The following is a 17,161-nucleotide window of genomic DNA, read 5'->3' as shown; positions in this document are numbered from 1 at the left end:
GTGCATTGTACATTTAACATAAAAATTCCAGACCCCTTTTTCTTGATTATTTTATGTAGCTCATTGCCCTTGTCAAAAATAGGAGTTTTTTTTGTTTGTTTGTTTTGTTTTTTTTATTGCTGGGTGCAGTGGCACATGCCTGTAATCCTAGAAGCTTAGGAGGCTAAGGCAAGAGGACTGCAAGTTAGAGGCCAACCTCAGCAACTTAGCAAGGCCCTAAACAACTTAGCAAGATGCTGTCTTGAAATAAAAGATAAAAAGGGATGAGTATGTTGCTCAGTGGTAAAATCCCCAGAACCTAAAAAGGGGGCAGGAGCTTCTTGAGAGCATATTGAGTCCTTTTTGTGTTCATAGGTTTTAGATCCTATTTATCTAAATACTAGTAGAGTGGCAGGTATAAAATAGGTTTTTCAATGCTTTCTGTATTGAAAACAACTCATAAATATTACACGGCACTACTTAGGAGTAACTGAATTCTTTATTGACACTTAAGTCCTCCATATGAATAAATATGCTGAAAGCAAATTACAAGGAGTGATCATTTTTTATTTTTTATTTTACATTTTTACATGTTTGAGCATATTGTCACTGTATTTTGCAAACACATCCAATCTCATATCTCATCCACAACTGAGACAGATGTGATCTTTTCCTAGGTGAAATGGCATTTCACCTGGTAAAGTGAACCCTTTGTGTCTTATGATAAAGTCTCAGAAGACACATTTAATCCTCAAAAACTACTATTTACAGGCCATATGTGTTTTTTGGAAAGACATTTCCTTTATTTTAAAACACCTTTTATCCATTATTTCATTGATTTTGTTTTCATTAACTCTTTAATTTAGATCCATCCACTAGACAACCCCACCAAACAAGGATAACAGCAGCCATAGTAATAATTGTGGTGGCTGCAGTACTCACTTATTTTTCTCCTGGAAGGAGCTGAAGGAGTTGGGCATGGTACAAGACCAGGACTCTGGCAGGGCTGGAGGCCTTTGCCGTGAGTACAGGTATAGGCACAGTGATTCACATGGAGGCCTGTGCTCTGCAGGACTTTGGGGAATAAAACTGAGATCTGCAGCAATAGAGAAAAAAGAAGATTTTATTCCTTGATAAGGCTAAAAAAATGTCTATGGAAAAGTCCAACAAGCTAGAGAACCTATGATATTAGGAATGAGTCTGTCTGGTGATATTAAAATGAATTCCAGAAGTAATTGAAAACAGACTTTTCTTCCCACATCACCTCTTTCTTTCTTGATGCTTGGAGCTCCTTACGTTTAGATTTATCTTAGAGTCACAATAGTAGAAGGTGCCTCCAAAAACCCCATTGTGAATGATACGGGCACCAGATTTTCCCCAACTTGTGAGGGGCAATCATATATAAGCAGCAAGTACCCAGATTTTTTTTTGTTGTTGTTGTTGGGAGATGAGATCAACAGAATAGACTATCATATTTTTGTTGCCTTTACATCTAATTTGATGCAGATGTCTCCCTTTAAAATACCTTTTTATGCAGGCAAAAAGCTGTTCAGAACTGACTTTTATATGTTACAAGTATTAATGAAAGAATGAGCTTTAATACATTCAATATCTTTGGTAGAATTTTTACAGAACCACAAGTTTTAGTTCTAGAAAGGAGCTACAATTCTAGTGTTTGCCCAAAAAACAACTTTTGTAATTTAAAATCAATAAAGAAATTTTAAAAAATTAGAATCCTAAATTCTGGTTCTCTGTATTTGTCAATTCTGTTTTCTGTAGGAGAAATAATTAGATTGGCAGAAGATTAACATTTTGAGATAACAGAAACAAAAAAAGAATTACCAACTGCTAACAGAAATATTTCTGGCATATCCAAACACACTTCTGAAAACTTAAGAGATAATTCACTTAATTCGGGGAATCGAGAGGATGTACTTAACTCTTTAAATTCTAAGCAAACAAATATTGATTGAAGGCACTGACAAGGTCATTGCCATACATTTAGTATGTATATCTAACCTGAACACAAGTCGGTATTTACATCCTGAAGGACAAGTGGCTTGAAAGCTGGTGGTTAAATCCAGAAAGAACCATAATTTGATGTGAAAATCCTATATGGTGATATTATTAGTGGTTCCTTTTTTGGTATTAGACAAGAACTGATAATTCTGGTATAACTCTTATGGGTTGGACTCAGGTTTGACCTTGAAAATAATCTTTCTCAACATGAGACTCCTTTATCTGAAAAACATAAGAATACTAACTCCTTTATATAGCCATAAATATTAAATAACACTGGCATTTAACAAAAATTTGGTGTACCTTGTCAATGTTCAAAAAATGTTATTTTTAAAAAATTTGGGGTAAATTTGAATCCAGCTCTTGAATGTTATGATTCACTGAAATGCATCAGTCAATAGTTATATTTTACTATTTCCTAGGGCACCAGACTTTAAAGACACATTTTAAAACACATTTAATCTCTATAACAGCTCTTTTATAGATAAGGGTTTGAGAAATTAGTTAACTTGTCCAAGCCTACATTTTTTTTTTCTTTTCTTTCTTTTTGTTCTGGGATTGAATGCAGGGCACTTTTCCACTGAGCTACATCACAATTCTTTTTAACTGAGTCAGTGTCCAAGTTGCTGAGGTTGCCCTCAAACTTGTGATCCTCCTGCCTCAGCCTCCTGAGTTATTGGGATTATAGACAAGTGCCATTGTGTCTAGCTAAGCTACATATCTTGTAGGTGGTAGAGTCTGGATTCTAACCAGGCTTGTGTCTCTCCCAATTTCCCTAGTACCCACCCCTCCCATCATGACTGCTTTTCATCTTCCTGTGCTTCTTGTATGTAGCAAAATAGTTTCTAATCATTCTTCTCCTGTATCTAAACTTGTCCTACATAAGTTGCAAGCACCTGAGTATTTCGTTATGTCTTTTATGAACTCATGCCTGTGAATGTATTTCTTGAAATTATTGCTATACATTTATTTTTTGGCATTACATGCATTTTTAAAACCTGAGAATTTACATATTGAAATAGCTGTTCCTTTGGGCATCATACTTATTTCATAAAATCAAGTGTGTAAGTAGGTTATATTATCTGTGAATTTCATTTCAATATTAAAAAGAGCATATAATACAGTATTTATCTCTTTAGATGAGGGTGTTGGTTTTGATAAGGCTGAATATTGCATTTTATAGCAATCCCATAAAGTGGCCACTCAGTTTGTGTTAAATCACTTTTGGTGATTAGGAAGCCATTCACTCTGCAGGCTGCTCTTGGCATCTGTTTGTAAGACAGTTCTTCCTTATGCTGAGCCATGATCTCCCTCCCTCCATAGCTAATGTTTCATCCTGAGTGTAACCCTTGAAGATCTATCAAGCCTAAATCTTATACTGAATAACAGTCTTTCCGATATTTAAAAACAGTTATTTAATCAAAATTATTCTCTCTAGGCTAAACATGACCAACTCCCTTGACTAGTATTTTTTAAAATTAATTTTATGCCATTTAACAATCCTAGTTGCTCTTATTACCCTGTTTTCTTCTGTAAGTGTGAGACTCAAAACTAAATCCAGTAATCCTGATATATTCTAATCCTCAAATATGTGGGACAGACTGACTATCTAATCTTTTTATTTTGATTGCATTAGTGCCTTTGTGGGGGTACTAATGGGCATATGGATCTTACTGTCATCTAAAACCACAAATCACATTTGCTGGTGCTGACACTTAACCCTACCTCTCTCATCCCTTACCACTTCACCAATAGAACAAAAGACTCATATGGGGGTAAATTCTGCCTTATAATAACTGACTCCCTTGTATGAATAGCTGAGGTCTTTCTGAATGCAGTTATCCAGGATGTCCTTTATCCCTCCAAAAGGCTGATGAGAAGGCCACTGTATTTTCATTCTAGTCAGTGCTAAATTTACTGGCAAGGACAGGGCCTAAGAAAAAAATATTACCTTTTGCTGTTAACATCTCCTTTTCAGGTTGAAGGTTGAGGTCAGCTTCCAGACCTGAGTCAGTCAGCACATACCTTGTAGCTCAGTTCTTCAGTGATTTTCTTGATCTGATCATGGGAAAAACCCAATCACACATCCAATCCACATTTTTCCATCTTATCCATAAGCATCAATTTCAAGAGAAATTGATTAAATGCCTTTTACACACAGTTCCACTGTGTTTGCCTCATTTCCCTGATTTCCTGGAATAGTTGCTATATCAAAGAGGGAAATGAGGCCAGTGTATTTGACTAAGCCATCACCCCCTCAACCTCCTCTCCTCCTCCAGCCCTGTGCTCCTGCCATACCAGACCAGTCAGAATTCCCTGAGCACCACAGGTTCCCTTCAGTGGTGTGCACATCCTTATTCTGCTGCATTCAGTGGGACATTCCTGTGCCTCCTTCCTAGCCCAGGACTGACATCACCTAGGAAGGTTTCCCTGACTCTCCTTCCCTTCCAGTTAAGTCAGGTGCTTCCCCTCTGTGCTCTGTGCTTCTATCTACCCACACCAGAGCAATCACTGCTTCTCATTTTACCAGCTGATGATGCAGCTGCCTGTTCTTCCTGAGTTTCATATCTGAAGAAAGCTGCCTTCCTCTTTGGATCTGCATCAGAGTTCTTGGTTGATGGTGGAAGGTTTCAGTATGGGATCCACCTTGTTCTGCCAAATGTTTTCTTTCTGGGTAACCATTCTGGGTCTCAGAGTTCACGGGTTGCTATTTAATGATCAGTTCTGGAGCTCACCTGAGGATCAATGTGATGTCCCCCATTGTGTAGTTTGTACAGTCCCTTTTCTAACATTGTGTTGAAATTTAAAATGCATTTTCCAGTTTTTAGGTTTGGGGCATTTCTCACATCTTTGACAATTTCTGCTTTCTACATTGTAGAAATGTCATTTGTATGTCCTCTTCTTAGAGCTTGTAGAATGATCGGTCTAGCCCAGAGATGGGTCTTCATTTAGAATAGCTAGGAGCTTTGATGGATTTTCTTCACTCAGCTAAGAAAGCACTGACAATCCCATTTGCTTAATTCTTTTCAGGTAAAATTTAAGTTCCCTGGGCAGAGAAAAAATGGACCAAGGGTCGAGTTCTCCATTCATTTTGCCATCCAAAGACAATTTATACCACTTTCCCAAGTGGCAGATTGGTAGCCCTTCTCAATCATCACTTTGCTTAAGTCCTAACTTCTTGGCTCTTTCTCACCTTTACTTTGCTTTTTTGTTACTGCTTTGCTTTTGTGATACACATTTTCTTATTTGGGGGCATTGCCTCTTGGTTGTTCCCTTGTGGGTTTGTGGCACACATTTGTACCTGGTTCTGTCTTCCTCAGTTTCTTGTTAAAGAAAGTATTCAAATTTCTGACCTTGGTTAACACTGAAATTTGAATATTCTTCTTTTGTTTAGGTGAGTATGTGGCTTTGAGAGAGACTGAATACCCATCATGTATGGGTATAAGTGTAAGTATTTTCTAAGGGGAAATATCTGCGTAGAAAGTACATTTTGGTCTGTTCCTTCAGTGGAAAAACTCTGTGTGACCAGGCCAGCATGCATGTTCCTATTATTATTTCACTTGTGTATTAGGAAACATGTTGTTGGAAAAACAGTTGATGGGTATCATAGATTAGTTCTGCCTGGTTATGCCTGAGTGTTCAACAAACTGCAGTGTGTTAGATGTGAATCCAAAAAGCCATGCTATGCTTGCTGTGCTGTGCAGTTCACATAGATATAGTTAGGGAAGTCTCTGTTCTATAATTCTCTTTAAGCAGTGCCATGTTCTCAAATTGGACACACTTTACTAGTAATACAAAAAAAAATACTTTGTCTTTAACAAATTTCTTATGAGGTGAATATTTCTGTGTGCCATTGTTTTTGAATAATGAACTCAATTTGGGTTTAAATGGGCTGTCCTGACTTAAGAGTGCAAAAAGAAAAATTTAGGCTGAAGATCCATCTTGTGTTCTCTCGTAAAATTCTTTGTGATCTGCAATACACCATAAATGCAGGAGACTCTTGTAAGTCAGTGTTTGGATGAGTCTAGAGTGTATTGATGTGTGGAAAAATCAACATTAAGTGAATGAAGGGCTTTTAAGAAGCCTATTATAACCACTTATAATGGAAAATGTAGTTCCCATTAGAGTTTGATTTAAGGAGCTTTGGTTCTTCACTGAAGCATGAAAGCTGCTGTGTGATGCTCTGTGCAAATCATTTTTGTAGCATCTACTGCCTACCTCTTTCTGGTTAATCTGCTCCTGTGTTTAAAATAGAAAGGACTGAATCTGCCTTGTTTAAGGAATTAATTCACAGAAACTTAAAAGAAACCATAGATTATCATATTTTTATTTATCTAATAGAATATTGAAAAATAAAATGAAAGCTTTACTTGGTCTAAGCAGACACAGCAGCACCAGTTGTTGATCTTAGGATCATGTAATCTGTTTCTCTTCTGCTTAGTTTTGTCAGTGTTTTTCTACTGGAATCAAATATTAGTTTCTGGCTCAGCTTGCAATATAAAAATGTACCAATTAGATTGTTATGACTTCATTTTTATTCATGAGGAAAAACTCAATAAACAGATCATTATGTGTTTTTGGCATGTAGGAGAGGAATTTCAAAATAAGCCACCTGGCCCCAGGCATGGTTGGGAGCCCTGGATTCTATTCCTTCAGGAATCTGAAAGAAGCTGGCATGAGTCTATATTCCCCATCCTCAAGTAATTATTAATTTGAGAGGAATCCTTCCATTTTTTTTAGATTTTTATGAACCTTTATTTTATTCATTTATTTATATGTGGTACTTAGAATTGAACCTAGTGCCTCACAAATGCCAGGCAAGCACTCTGCCACTGAGTCACAACCCCAGCCCAAATCCTTCCATTTTTATTGATCTGCTGTATAGTTGACCTTATCTCCAATTCTGAATTAATTTAGCTCTTATACGGATTTTCTATCTACTTTGGTGCCTGGTTTTTAGGGAAGTACAAGGAAACAGTGAGACTTGGTGGTGATGTTTGACTTGAAGGGAGCTATGGTTTGGAGCTGAGGAGGCTAGGTGAAGTGACCTTGTCACACAGTGTGTGACAAAGTGTAAGACACAGTGTGTGTGTCTCATGGGAATTGACAAGTAACATGTGAAGTAAGTTCCTGATGAAGAGAGAGAAGAGCACATCAGTGGAATTAGGCCTTCTGATAGATCTGGTAGGAAAAGGAGGAGAACATGACTACCTCAAGTTTGGGGAAAGAGTAAGATAAAGGTTAAGAATTGAGGAAGAGCCCAGTGGGTTCACCCCACAGTGAGAGACTCTTGTCCAGAGTCAGACACTCAGCCACCATCTTTCCTTTTTCTTCTTTCTTTCGTCATCCAAATTCTTGGATGAGTTTTAATTACCTCAACTAATTGTAGCATGGCTACCACATCCACTGCCCCACAGATTGGAGGTCTTCAAGGACCCCCTCCCACAAAGGCCAGCTCCATTTGTTTTAACCTGCAGAGTCTGTGTTGAGGCACTAGATGTTGTAGATTCCACACCACTTTTTCTAGTTCATCTACAGTTCCTTTCTGGCCCCAAAGGTTACTGAAAAACACTGAAATGTACACGAATTTAGATTAAAATCCCTGTTCCACTGAAGCTAGTGTTGTTGAATTAGGGAAATTAAGGCATCTCTCAGCTTTAGCTTAATGGAAATAAAGATATCTGAATCATCATGTGGTTAGAAGAATTAATAGAAATAACATGGAGAGTATATTGAAATAAATGACATGGTAAACAGGCATCAGGGGCCATTCCCTTTCCCTACCTGGTGACCACTCTCTCTTTCTTGCCTTTTGACTCCCGTTCTGTTGATTCCATTCCCTCCTGCTGGAACTCCTTCTCTCTCTTCTTTACCTATTGAAATATCCTAACCACCTTGAAAGGTTGATTTTGTCACCTTAATCAAAGTTGAGCTTTGCATGTTCTAGATTCCCAGTTTTATTCATTGGCAAGCTCCAACTTACTACCCTACATTTTAGTTATTTGTCCATGTCTTTTTTTTTTCCACTGGGTGATAAGCTCCTTGACAGCAGAGCCATGTCAGGGACATAGCGATGGACAGTAAGAGCTGGGACTGTCTCCCATGGTTCCATAGGATCTTGTGCATAACTGTCAAGCTCCCAGGATGATCTCATCTTTGTTTTTTTTCCTTTTTTCCTAACTACAACCATATGCTGGTAAATTTTATTTTTTTTTCTCTTGCTCTCACTGCCCTCCTGTGCTTTTGATGTCATCAAATGTCTGGTGAATCATCTTGGGATGGCCATCCATAGGCACCTCAAAGGCAACATGCCAAAAATCGATTTCTCACCTTCTTCTGACCCTGATGCCACACACAGTCTGCCCTCTTCTTGTGTATTGTATTTTATCTCTCCTCTCATAGTCCACCTGGTCCCTGAAGCAGAGAGGTAGAGGGCCTTCTGGAAGTCTTTCCTTTCCTATCTTGTCTGTATGGAATGGGTCACCAAATTCCAACTCATTTGTCCCCTAAGAATTTCATGAATCCATTTCCCCTCTTTCTGGATTAGCTACTGCTGCCTATGTTTGGGTCTTGCTCTCTTCACTAGTTTTACTGTGATTTCTTTCTAATCCATCTACTTCACCTTCTTAATCCTTCAAGTCCATCCTCTAGCTCTGTATGTCATTATGCCACATTCCCTCATGAAAACCCCATTGTATGTCATGAACTGGCTCTGATCAGTTTGGTAATGGCTACTAGAAGTGCTTCTGTGGGGTTCAGCATGATCTCTCAGTAAGAGCCAGTGGGTGCAGTGAAGAAGCAGGTAGCACATGATATAGAGTTAGGGTTAAAGTCCTCTCTGACCTTGATCCTTCCGTGCCTTTACCTTCAGCTCCCACTGTAACTCCACTTCACAGTGGACCCTGGAGTAGCAGGGAACTATTGTGTTCTTATTCAAGACAGAGCTGCTTCCTCTGATCCTTACCTGGGAAGCCACACTTACAACCTTAGTGTGTGTGTGACCAGGGCACAGAGTGGACCCTACATGAAGCTCAAGTATTCTTGTTTTAAATATTTGTGTTTTTAATTGTCAAAATGTGTATATTTATAATGTACCACATGATATTTTGAAATATGTACCTTGTGGCTAAAATGGAGCTAATTAAGTGTTTGTCCTATAGCTCTTGCCTACTTCGCAACCTCATTGTCTTGAAATCCTGTCTCCCTCATCAGACTGTGATTTCTTGTAGAGGACATATCTTGTCTCATTTGCCCTTGAACACTGGGACTTACCATAGTACTTTTCATGTGATATGTATTGTGGATTAAATGGTGTATTATATTGAAATGAATAAACAAATTTGAAGTTTTAAGTATAACTTTGCTTTTTTAAATTTAAATTTGATTAGTGAACATATTTTTGCTTCAAGGCAAAAGGAGAGATTTTAGGAGTGTTAATGCTCTGCAGGAAATTTCATTTGGGGAAGCTGGTAATAAGTAGACATTGGAAATTTTTGAGCAGGGGAATAGCATGATGAAAGTGGTATTTAAGGAAGATTGATCTGGAGACAACCTTTCATTATAGGTTTAAACCACTGCTGGCAAGCAGAGGTGAGGGTGTAAGGCAGTGGGGAGAGGCAGGCATATAAAGCTATTCTGAAGAATAGCTTCTTAAGTCTTTGAACTTTCATTTCCACATTTGTTCAAATGGGATGTACTTGCTGGCATGTTACTGAAACTAAAATAGAATGCTGAAGTTATTTTATTTTTAAAGAAAAAACATTCTTGTAAACACCTAAGTGAGCCATTTTGCATAATTATCTATGAGACATATTCGTTATTAATTACTTGTAAATAGTGATTATGAATTCAATATTAAAAAAATTGCATCTGCACCACTAGACTACAATCTTTTATATTAGTGAAGGTTTTCATTTTAGACATTTTGAAATAAATTCTTAACTACGAGAAAAATAGTTTGGTTTTCCATAAGCATTTTGCTATGTGGCTTAACATCTCTGTTCTAATTATAGGGGTGTGTGTGTGTGTGTGTGTGTGTGCTTTTTCCCCCAAGGGGCATTTTCATTTTACATTTGGCTCATGTGACTCTGTTCCTGGTTAAAGTTTATCCTTCATTTGTTTTGGCCATGTAGCTCTCCTGTGCTTTATTCTTCACATTGGCCATTATAAACTTTTAAATTTATAGTTGCTTTGTTATTTTTTATTACAGGGCTATGACTTATTGATTAAAGCGAAGGATTTTCCAAATATTTTGCACTTTCATTGTGTATTATGGATACCAAGGAAGAGAAGAAGGAACGGAAACAAAGCTACTTTGCTCGGTAAGCATTCTTTTGCAAAATTGTATCAGTGCTTTAAAAACAAAATATTCGTGTTCTGAGACTGATTATAAACACAGCAAGTAACCAGTGGAAATTAAAATACTTACTTTGTCCTTTTTAAATTAATAGTAGAGGAATAATATTTGGTTCTTCTTTTTCTGTCTTCGGTAATTCTTTCAGGCTAATGGTGCTCAGGGACTGCAGCTGACCTGCAGATTGCTCTGAACCCCGTGTTTAGAAACACACCTTGAATTTCAGTCCATCATATGCTCAGTTCTTGCTATTCTGTAGCTTAATTGGTTGAGCTATAACTAAAAATTATGTCATATTGAAAGCTTACCACCTTGTGGGGAGGTCAGGACTAAAAAAGTATTTTTGTAGGTAAGTTGAATGGCTGAAATGATATCATTAGTGACAGGGTAATTTTTAAGGATTGAGCTTGACCAGCATACAAACATTTCTTGTTATCCAAATAATAGTTATCTAGTGTATGACAGGCTATGATTTATAGATTTAAACATCTATATGCAGCCACTCAATAATCAGAATAAAATGAACAAAATATTAAAACATTTAGAAATCATTTTAGTAGTCAGAATGCAAAAGTTTTTTGTTGATATATTTATCTAGAAATTAAGCTGGATTTTAGATTGTTAATAGGAAAATGAGGAAAACAATTTAAAGATTCGCTATGTATAAGTGTTTTATTTATTATTTTATTTATACTCGAAATAAACCTATGACATAGATTACTTTATCTTCATTTTATCAGTGAGTTAACTAAGATTCAGAAAGTAAGCATTCTTCTATACATTTCATATAGCCTAAGAATCAGTATTCAAACAGAGGGCTGTCTCCAATGGGTGTGCCCCAATGAAAAATAAGAAATCATAAATAAGAAGTGTAGGAATCCAAAAGTCAAACTACTTATTATAGCAAAATGTTTTTCATTATCTGGACTACAGAAAGTAACAAGATTGGAGAAAGAAGAAGTCAGGCATGTGATAGATGAGACATTAGGAGAATGGGATATTTAGAATAAAAAGAACTATATAACTTTTTATGTTGAGATAATTTAATTTCACATGTAATTGTAAGAACTATTAGAGAGATATCCTATATCCTTCATTCAGTTTCCCCAGTGAAAAGATCTTGCAATATAATGTGATAATGTGATATAATATCACAACTAGAAATTTGATATTAATACGGTCTACCAACTCTATTCAGATTTCACCAGGTTTACAGGCATTCATTGTGTGTCTTTGTACATATTTAGTTCTATGCAGTTTGTCGGGGGAGGGAATGGTTATAGGGATTGAACTCATGGGTACTCCACCACTGAGCCACATCCCTAACCCTATTTTGTATTTTATTTAGAGACAGGATCTCAGTGAGTTGCTTAGTGCTTCACTTTTCTAAGGCTGGCTTTGAACTAACTTTCTATCCTCTTGCTTCAGCCTCCAGAGCTGCTGGGATTACAGGCATGCGCCACCATGCCCAGTTATGCAGTTTTATCACAGGTGTAGACTTGTGTTTTACCATAACATCAAGACACAGAGCAGTTCCAAAAACAGTATCCCATGTACTACCCTTTTGTAGCCATATTCACCTCCCTCCCTCTACCTGACACCCCCTACGACTGCCAGTTTGTTCTCAATCTCTGTAACTTGATAAATCAGGTTACATATTCCATATTGCATGAATGGACTCATATCATAAATAACCTTTGGTATTAGGCTTTCTCAATCTGTAGTTTCCTTGAGATCCATCCAAGCCGCTGGATGTATCAAGAGTTTGTTCCTTTGTATTGCTAAGTAGTGTTCCATGGTAAGGATGTATTACAGCTTTTTCATCATTCTTCCATTGAAGAACACTGGGTCATTTCCAGCTTTGTAACAAACAAAGCTGCTTAGGATGAGTGTGTAAGTTTTTGTGTGAATATAACATTTTCATTTCCCAGGAATAAATGCCCAAAGGTATAATTGCTGGATCAAATGATAAGTATATGTTTGATTTTGTAAGAAACCGCCATACTCTTTTCCAGAATGGTTGGACCATTTGACATTCCCTTCAGCAATGTATGAGTTATCTAGTTTCTCTGTTACCAGTATTTGGTAGTAAGACTATTTTAATTTTAGTCATTCTGATGATGTAGTAATATCTTATTATGGTTTTAGTTGTATTTCTGTAATGGCTAATAAAGTTAAATATATATTATCAAGTGTTTATTAGCCATCTGTATATCTTCTTCAGTAGAAATTTCTTTTCAAGTCCTTTGTAGTTGAAGTTTTTACTGCTAAATTTGAGAGTTCTTTATAATAGTCTAGATATTAGCCCTTTGTCAGCTATGTGGTCTGCAAATATTTCTCCTGGTCTGAAGTTTGTTTTTTCACCTTATTAATTGAGTCTTTTGCAGAACAAAAAGTTTAAATTTGATATGGTTCAATTTATTAATTCCCCCATTTATGATTGTTTTTGGTGTCATATATATTTCTTTGCCTAGCTCCAGGTTCTAAAGATTTTTCCCTAAAAGTTTTTTTTTTAATTTTTAAAAAATATTTATTTTTTAGTTGTACTTGGACACAATACCTTTATTTTATTTATTGATTTTTATCTGGTGCTGAGGATTGAACCCAAGACCTGGCACATGCTAGGTGAGCGCTCTGCCGCTGAGCCACAACCCCAGCCCCCTAAAAGTTTTATAATATTTTGTTTCATATCTAAGTCTATAATCCATCTTGAGATAATTTTTGGGTGAATTTAGGTCAAACTTATTTTCTTCTTATTCTTCTCTCTCTCTCTCTTTTTTTTCCTATAGATGCCCTTCATAGTGATTTTTAAAAACTGTTGTGCTTTCTCGGTTTGAATTGAAAATAATTTTAAAGCTTCCCATAGTAAGGGTTATTGGTGGTTCACTAATAACCTGCTCTATGTTAAGTTTTTCTTGTCCCTAAAATGTACAATAAGGGAAGAACCTAAATTGAGAATACAAACCAAAACTCTTCTGGAAAAACAGCAGAGTTTATTTATTTATTTATTTATTTTCAGCTCAGGAAAGTCAAATTTATTTGTCAGACTTACTGTGACCTCTTTTGACAAATATTCTAACAATAAAAAAAATAAAAAATGCTTAAGTGTGACCTTGGGAGTATAGGAACATATCAACAAGGACAAAAATTAGTGCTGAGAGTCAACACAATTTGTCCCAATGAAATAAAAGAATGAGAGCTAAGGAGAGAGAAAAGGAGAGAGACCAACAAACCCTGGGCTCAATCCCTTAACAAAGAGGAGGACCAGAGATGGATGGTTTAGCTGTGGAATGGAAGCCAGAAATGGTCAAACTAGTAAAAGCAAAAACAAAGAAAGAAAAACATCATCAAAGAAGAAGCAAAGTTATAAATCTTTTCCAATGCCTTCTGATGAAACTGGAATTATCATAGAATCAATAGGGGAATTATCAATGGAATTTACTTGAGAGCCAGTTTCTTACAACATAGGGCATATTTTTCTAGAGCAGTGTACCTGAGGGCAGTCCAAGCAAGTTCCCTGGAGTGAAATGTAAAGTCAGGCCAAGGGTAATTGATGCAATCAGTTTTCTCTAAACTAAATTGCACCACCTTACACAAATCTCTCCTGGTGTTCAGAGGAAATCCAAATGAAGATTTGTCCTCATGCTCTGCATGTTACCACAATTATGTATCTGGAATCCTAAAATTGCTTTTAAACTCTTTTCTTTCTTCCCCCTTCCCTATTTTCCTCCTATTTTAGTCAGTTTTTCATCATTGTGATAAATACCTGAGAAAACTAACTTAGAGGAGGAAAAGTGTCTTTTAACTTGTGATTTCAATGGTCTCAGTCCATGTTCAAAGGGCTGCATTGCTCTGGGGCCAAGGTGAGGCAGACCATCCTGGAAGAAGGGGATAGCAGAGGAAAGATGCTCATGGTAACTGAGAAGCAGAAAGACAGACACAGGAAGGGGCCAGGGACAGAAAACAGTCCCCAAAGCTATACCCCCAGTGACCTAGTCCTCCAGCCATATCCTACCTGCTTATAGTTTTCACCACCTTCCAGTAGTCTATTCGGATCGTTAGTCCATCAAACAGATTAACTTACAGATGAGGTTAGAGCCTTCATGCTCCTATCACCCACCAAACCCCACATTGCTGCTTTGGGGACCAAGTCTTCAGTATCATCTTTGCGGGGACTTCCAGATCCAAACTATAATAACTCCGGAGTGGCTAAATAGTCAACATTTTCTTTGTGTACTATCTTTTATGTGATTTCATCAACATTGTATGACTGTTATTTGATAAATAATTTCTTACCATACCGCCTTCATTGATGTTCCCCCCAATTCAATTTAATATTGAAGTGAGGTGAAGTTTTAAAAGACCTTATTTTGATAATTTCAGATTGGAATTAGTGATTCAAGAGTCTCCTAACCCTCCTTTCTTACAGCACATTTTGAAATATGCCTGTGTAATTCTATATAGAAAGGCAAATTAATATTGTCAGTAGGTAGGTTTATTCTGGGTGAGTTCTGCTGAGTGTTCAGAAGTCCCTGACCTTGGCCCATCTAATTTTTATCAGTTTCAGTGTAGTTTTTTAGTAGTTGTTCATTCCAAATGAAAAAATTCAAGTGATCTTTTTTCTATGCTTTTTGCAAAGAATTTGTATGAGCAGTATATTATATATGTGTATTTTAATCCTTTGATCCCTGAAAAATCTTGAAAACCAAGTGAAAAACTAAATTATTAAAGCAAATTATACTTCAGAGGGCTAATAATTACACTGTCCTCTGGGGTTATCCCCATTTCTTATGTCTCCTGCTTCCTCTTCTCTCACCTGTGGTTAGAATGTAAGTATCTTCGAAAGTGCCAAACAGGGCTCCCTCATTCCACATTCATTTCTCATTATTTAACTTCTGTGATTTTCGTGTAGGTCCCTCTATGTTGAGGGATTGAGCCCAGGGCCTCACACATGCTAGGCACACACACAACTACCAAGCTACAACCCCAACCCTCTCTGTGTGTTTGAAATTTTTTGAAAATATATTTTTCAGGATCAGGGGTTAATTGAGGACATCAAAAATACATTTGTAGATAACCCAAAGCAGCATTTTGTGGGAGGTTTTACTTTTCACTTTTGATAAGCTCTGGGAGAGCCTGTGTGTAGAGGTGGTGTGATAGACTCCTCAGCAAATCTTGTGCTGTTTATGTAGGTCCCAGACTTGCTGGCTCCCCACCCATCTTGTCCCAGGGTTATCAGGAAAAGCAGAACTGCCTCTCCTGCCTAGTCTCTTCTCTGACCTACCCTCTTCAGAGCCTGCGTGGTGTGATCCCCCACTACCTTTGTCATCAGCCTCAGTGATTAAGGATGTGGAGTGTGGAACTCATCTGAGTTCCCATCCCCATTCCTCTGATTCCTCCCACTCCCATAACTAGCCTCTGCCATGGCAATTCTGCAACCTGGACTCCCACCTACTAGCAGAACACTTAATATTTGGAAATCACTCCAGTGTATCCCCTTGTGCAAGTCTTTTAAACTTCCTTTACTCTACAGTCCCTCAATTGTCAAATATGACTAATAATAATCCACCCCTAAGGTGGCTTTGAGGAAGGAAGCATCCCAACCAGAACAGGGAAGACTCCCAAATGAGGCACAATAAGGAGGACCAGAGATGGACAGCTGGTTTTTTATCCTTTCTTCCAGGAGGAGCATCTGGAGACTTATACTTGAGCTCACTTTTTATTAAGCATGCATAGGAAACAATGTAGCTTTCTCATTCAAACCAAATGAAACCAAGATGGTGGTCAGTGTAGATATGATTACCTAGCAAAGCAACTATTCAGTCATTCCTTTAACAACAGTTCATCCTTGACCATACTTCTATGTCTACCTGTACTTTTATCTTCACCTAATCTACATCTTAACACCACACTCACTTCCTATGAGCTGCTCCTGTTATTAAGATTAGGGAGGAAGGAGCAATTACAAGGATCCAAATTGGAATCATACCATTTCCCAAAGATACTTTGTTAAGGCAGACTTAGATTCTGGGATACTGTGAAGGGGAAATATATTGTCCAAAAGGGTTTGAGAAATCTAAGGTACCCTTTTATTTAACTGTTGGACTGAAAGCCCATGAGGCAAAAATGTCAACAATGTGCTTACTTCATGCCAGGGCATTTTATACATATTCATTGAGCCTCATCATGGTGTTGCTTGATACACTATCATGTCTTAGGCATGCCAGAGATAGGGATCAGGTAGGCCCTCAGAGTAGTCCTGCAGAGACTGAGGTGTCCAGAGCTCTGGGATGGTTGCCTGTAGCTGTGATCAGCATCTTATTCCAGGATTCAAAATCAACATTATGTATGCATGTCTTATTGTGTTAAAGACTTACAAAAACTGATCTAAATTATCTTCATACAAAACATTTGATAAGTGAAAATTTCCATCCCCAAATATAATTTGACCACTGTGGAAGTTGAGACTCAAAAGGATTGATAACTTTACTTAGATGACACAGCTGGTAGGCAGCAAAGCAGGATTAGAGCCAGCTCTGTCCTTCCCCATCCAGAGTTGTTGGTCCACAATACTGCCAAAGGCCCTGTGGCATATTGTGGCAGAACAAGTCCTGTAGAACACAGGTTGCCTGACCTGCTGCTGCTCATGGTATGGGTCACCTAGATTGCCATGGGGAGTCCTGACAGCTCAACAACTCATTTACATCACTGTGAAATTATTTGGAGAAATGCATCCTGGGTTCCAAAGCTCTAACAAATAGGTAACCTTTTCAAAAGCAACTTGTTTCTAATTGAAGTCATCCCACGCTA

General features: G+C 37.5%; 1 protein-coding gene across 4 annotated transcripts in view; it reads left to right on the top strand.

Annotated features, from left to right (window-relative positions):
- Ncoa7 (nuclear receptor coactivator 7) overlaps positions 1–17,161 on the top strand; it is a 137,821-nt gene that overhangs the window by 8,812 nt on the left and 111,848 nt on the right. For all 4 annotated transcript variants that reach the window (XM_058583720.1, XM_046458660.2, XM_046458659.2 and 1 more), the window contains exon 2: positions 10,208–10,319. In XM_058583720.1, coding sequence (XP_058439703.1) covers positions 10,270–10,319 — 50 coding nt within the window. In that variant the 5' untranslated portion in view covers positions 10,208–10,269. The remainder of the gene's footprint in view (positions 1–10,207; positions 10,320–17,161) is intronic.

This window comes from Marmota monax, unplaced genomic scaffold (genome assembly GCF_021218885.2).
Source record: "Marmota monax isolate L192 unplaced genomic scaffold, Marmota_monax_Labrador192_F-V1.1 WCK01_AAM20220418_F8-fsc00198, whole genome shotgun sequence".
NCBI lineage: Eukaryota > Metazoa > Chordata > Mammalia > Rodentia > Sciuridae > Marmota > Marmota monax.
The sequence above is the reverse complement of the archived record's forward strand: the minus strand, read 5'-3'. Positions and strand labels throughout refer to the sequence as shown.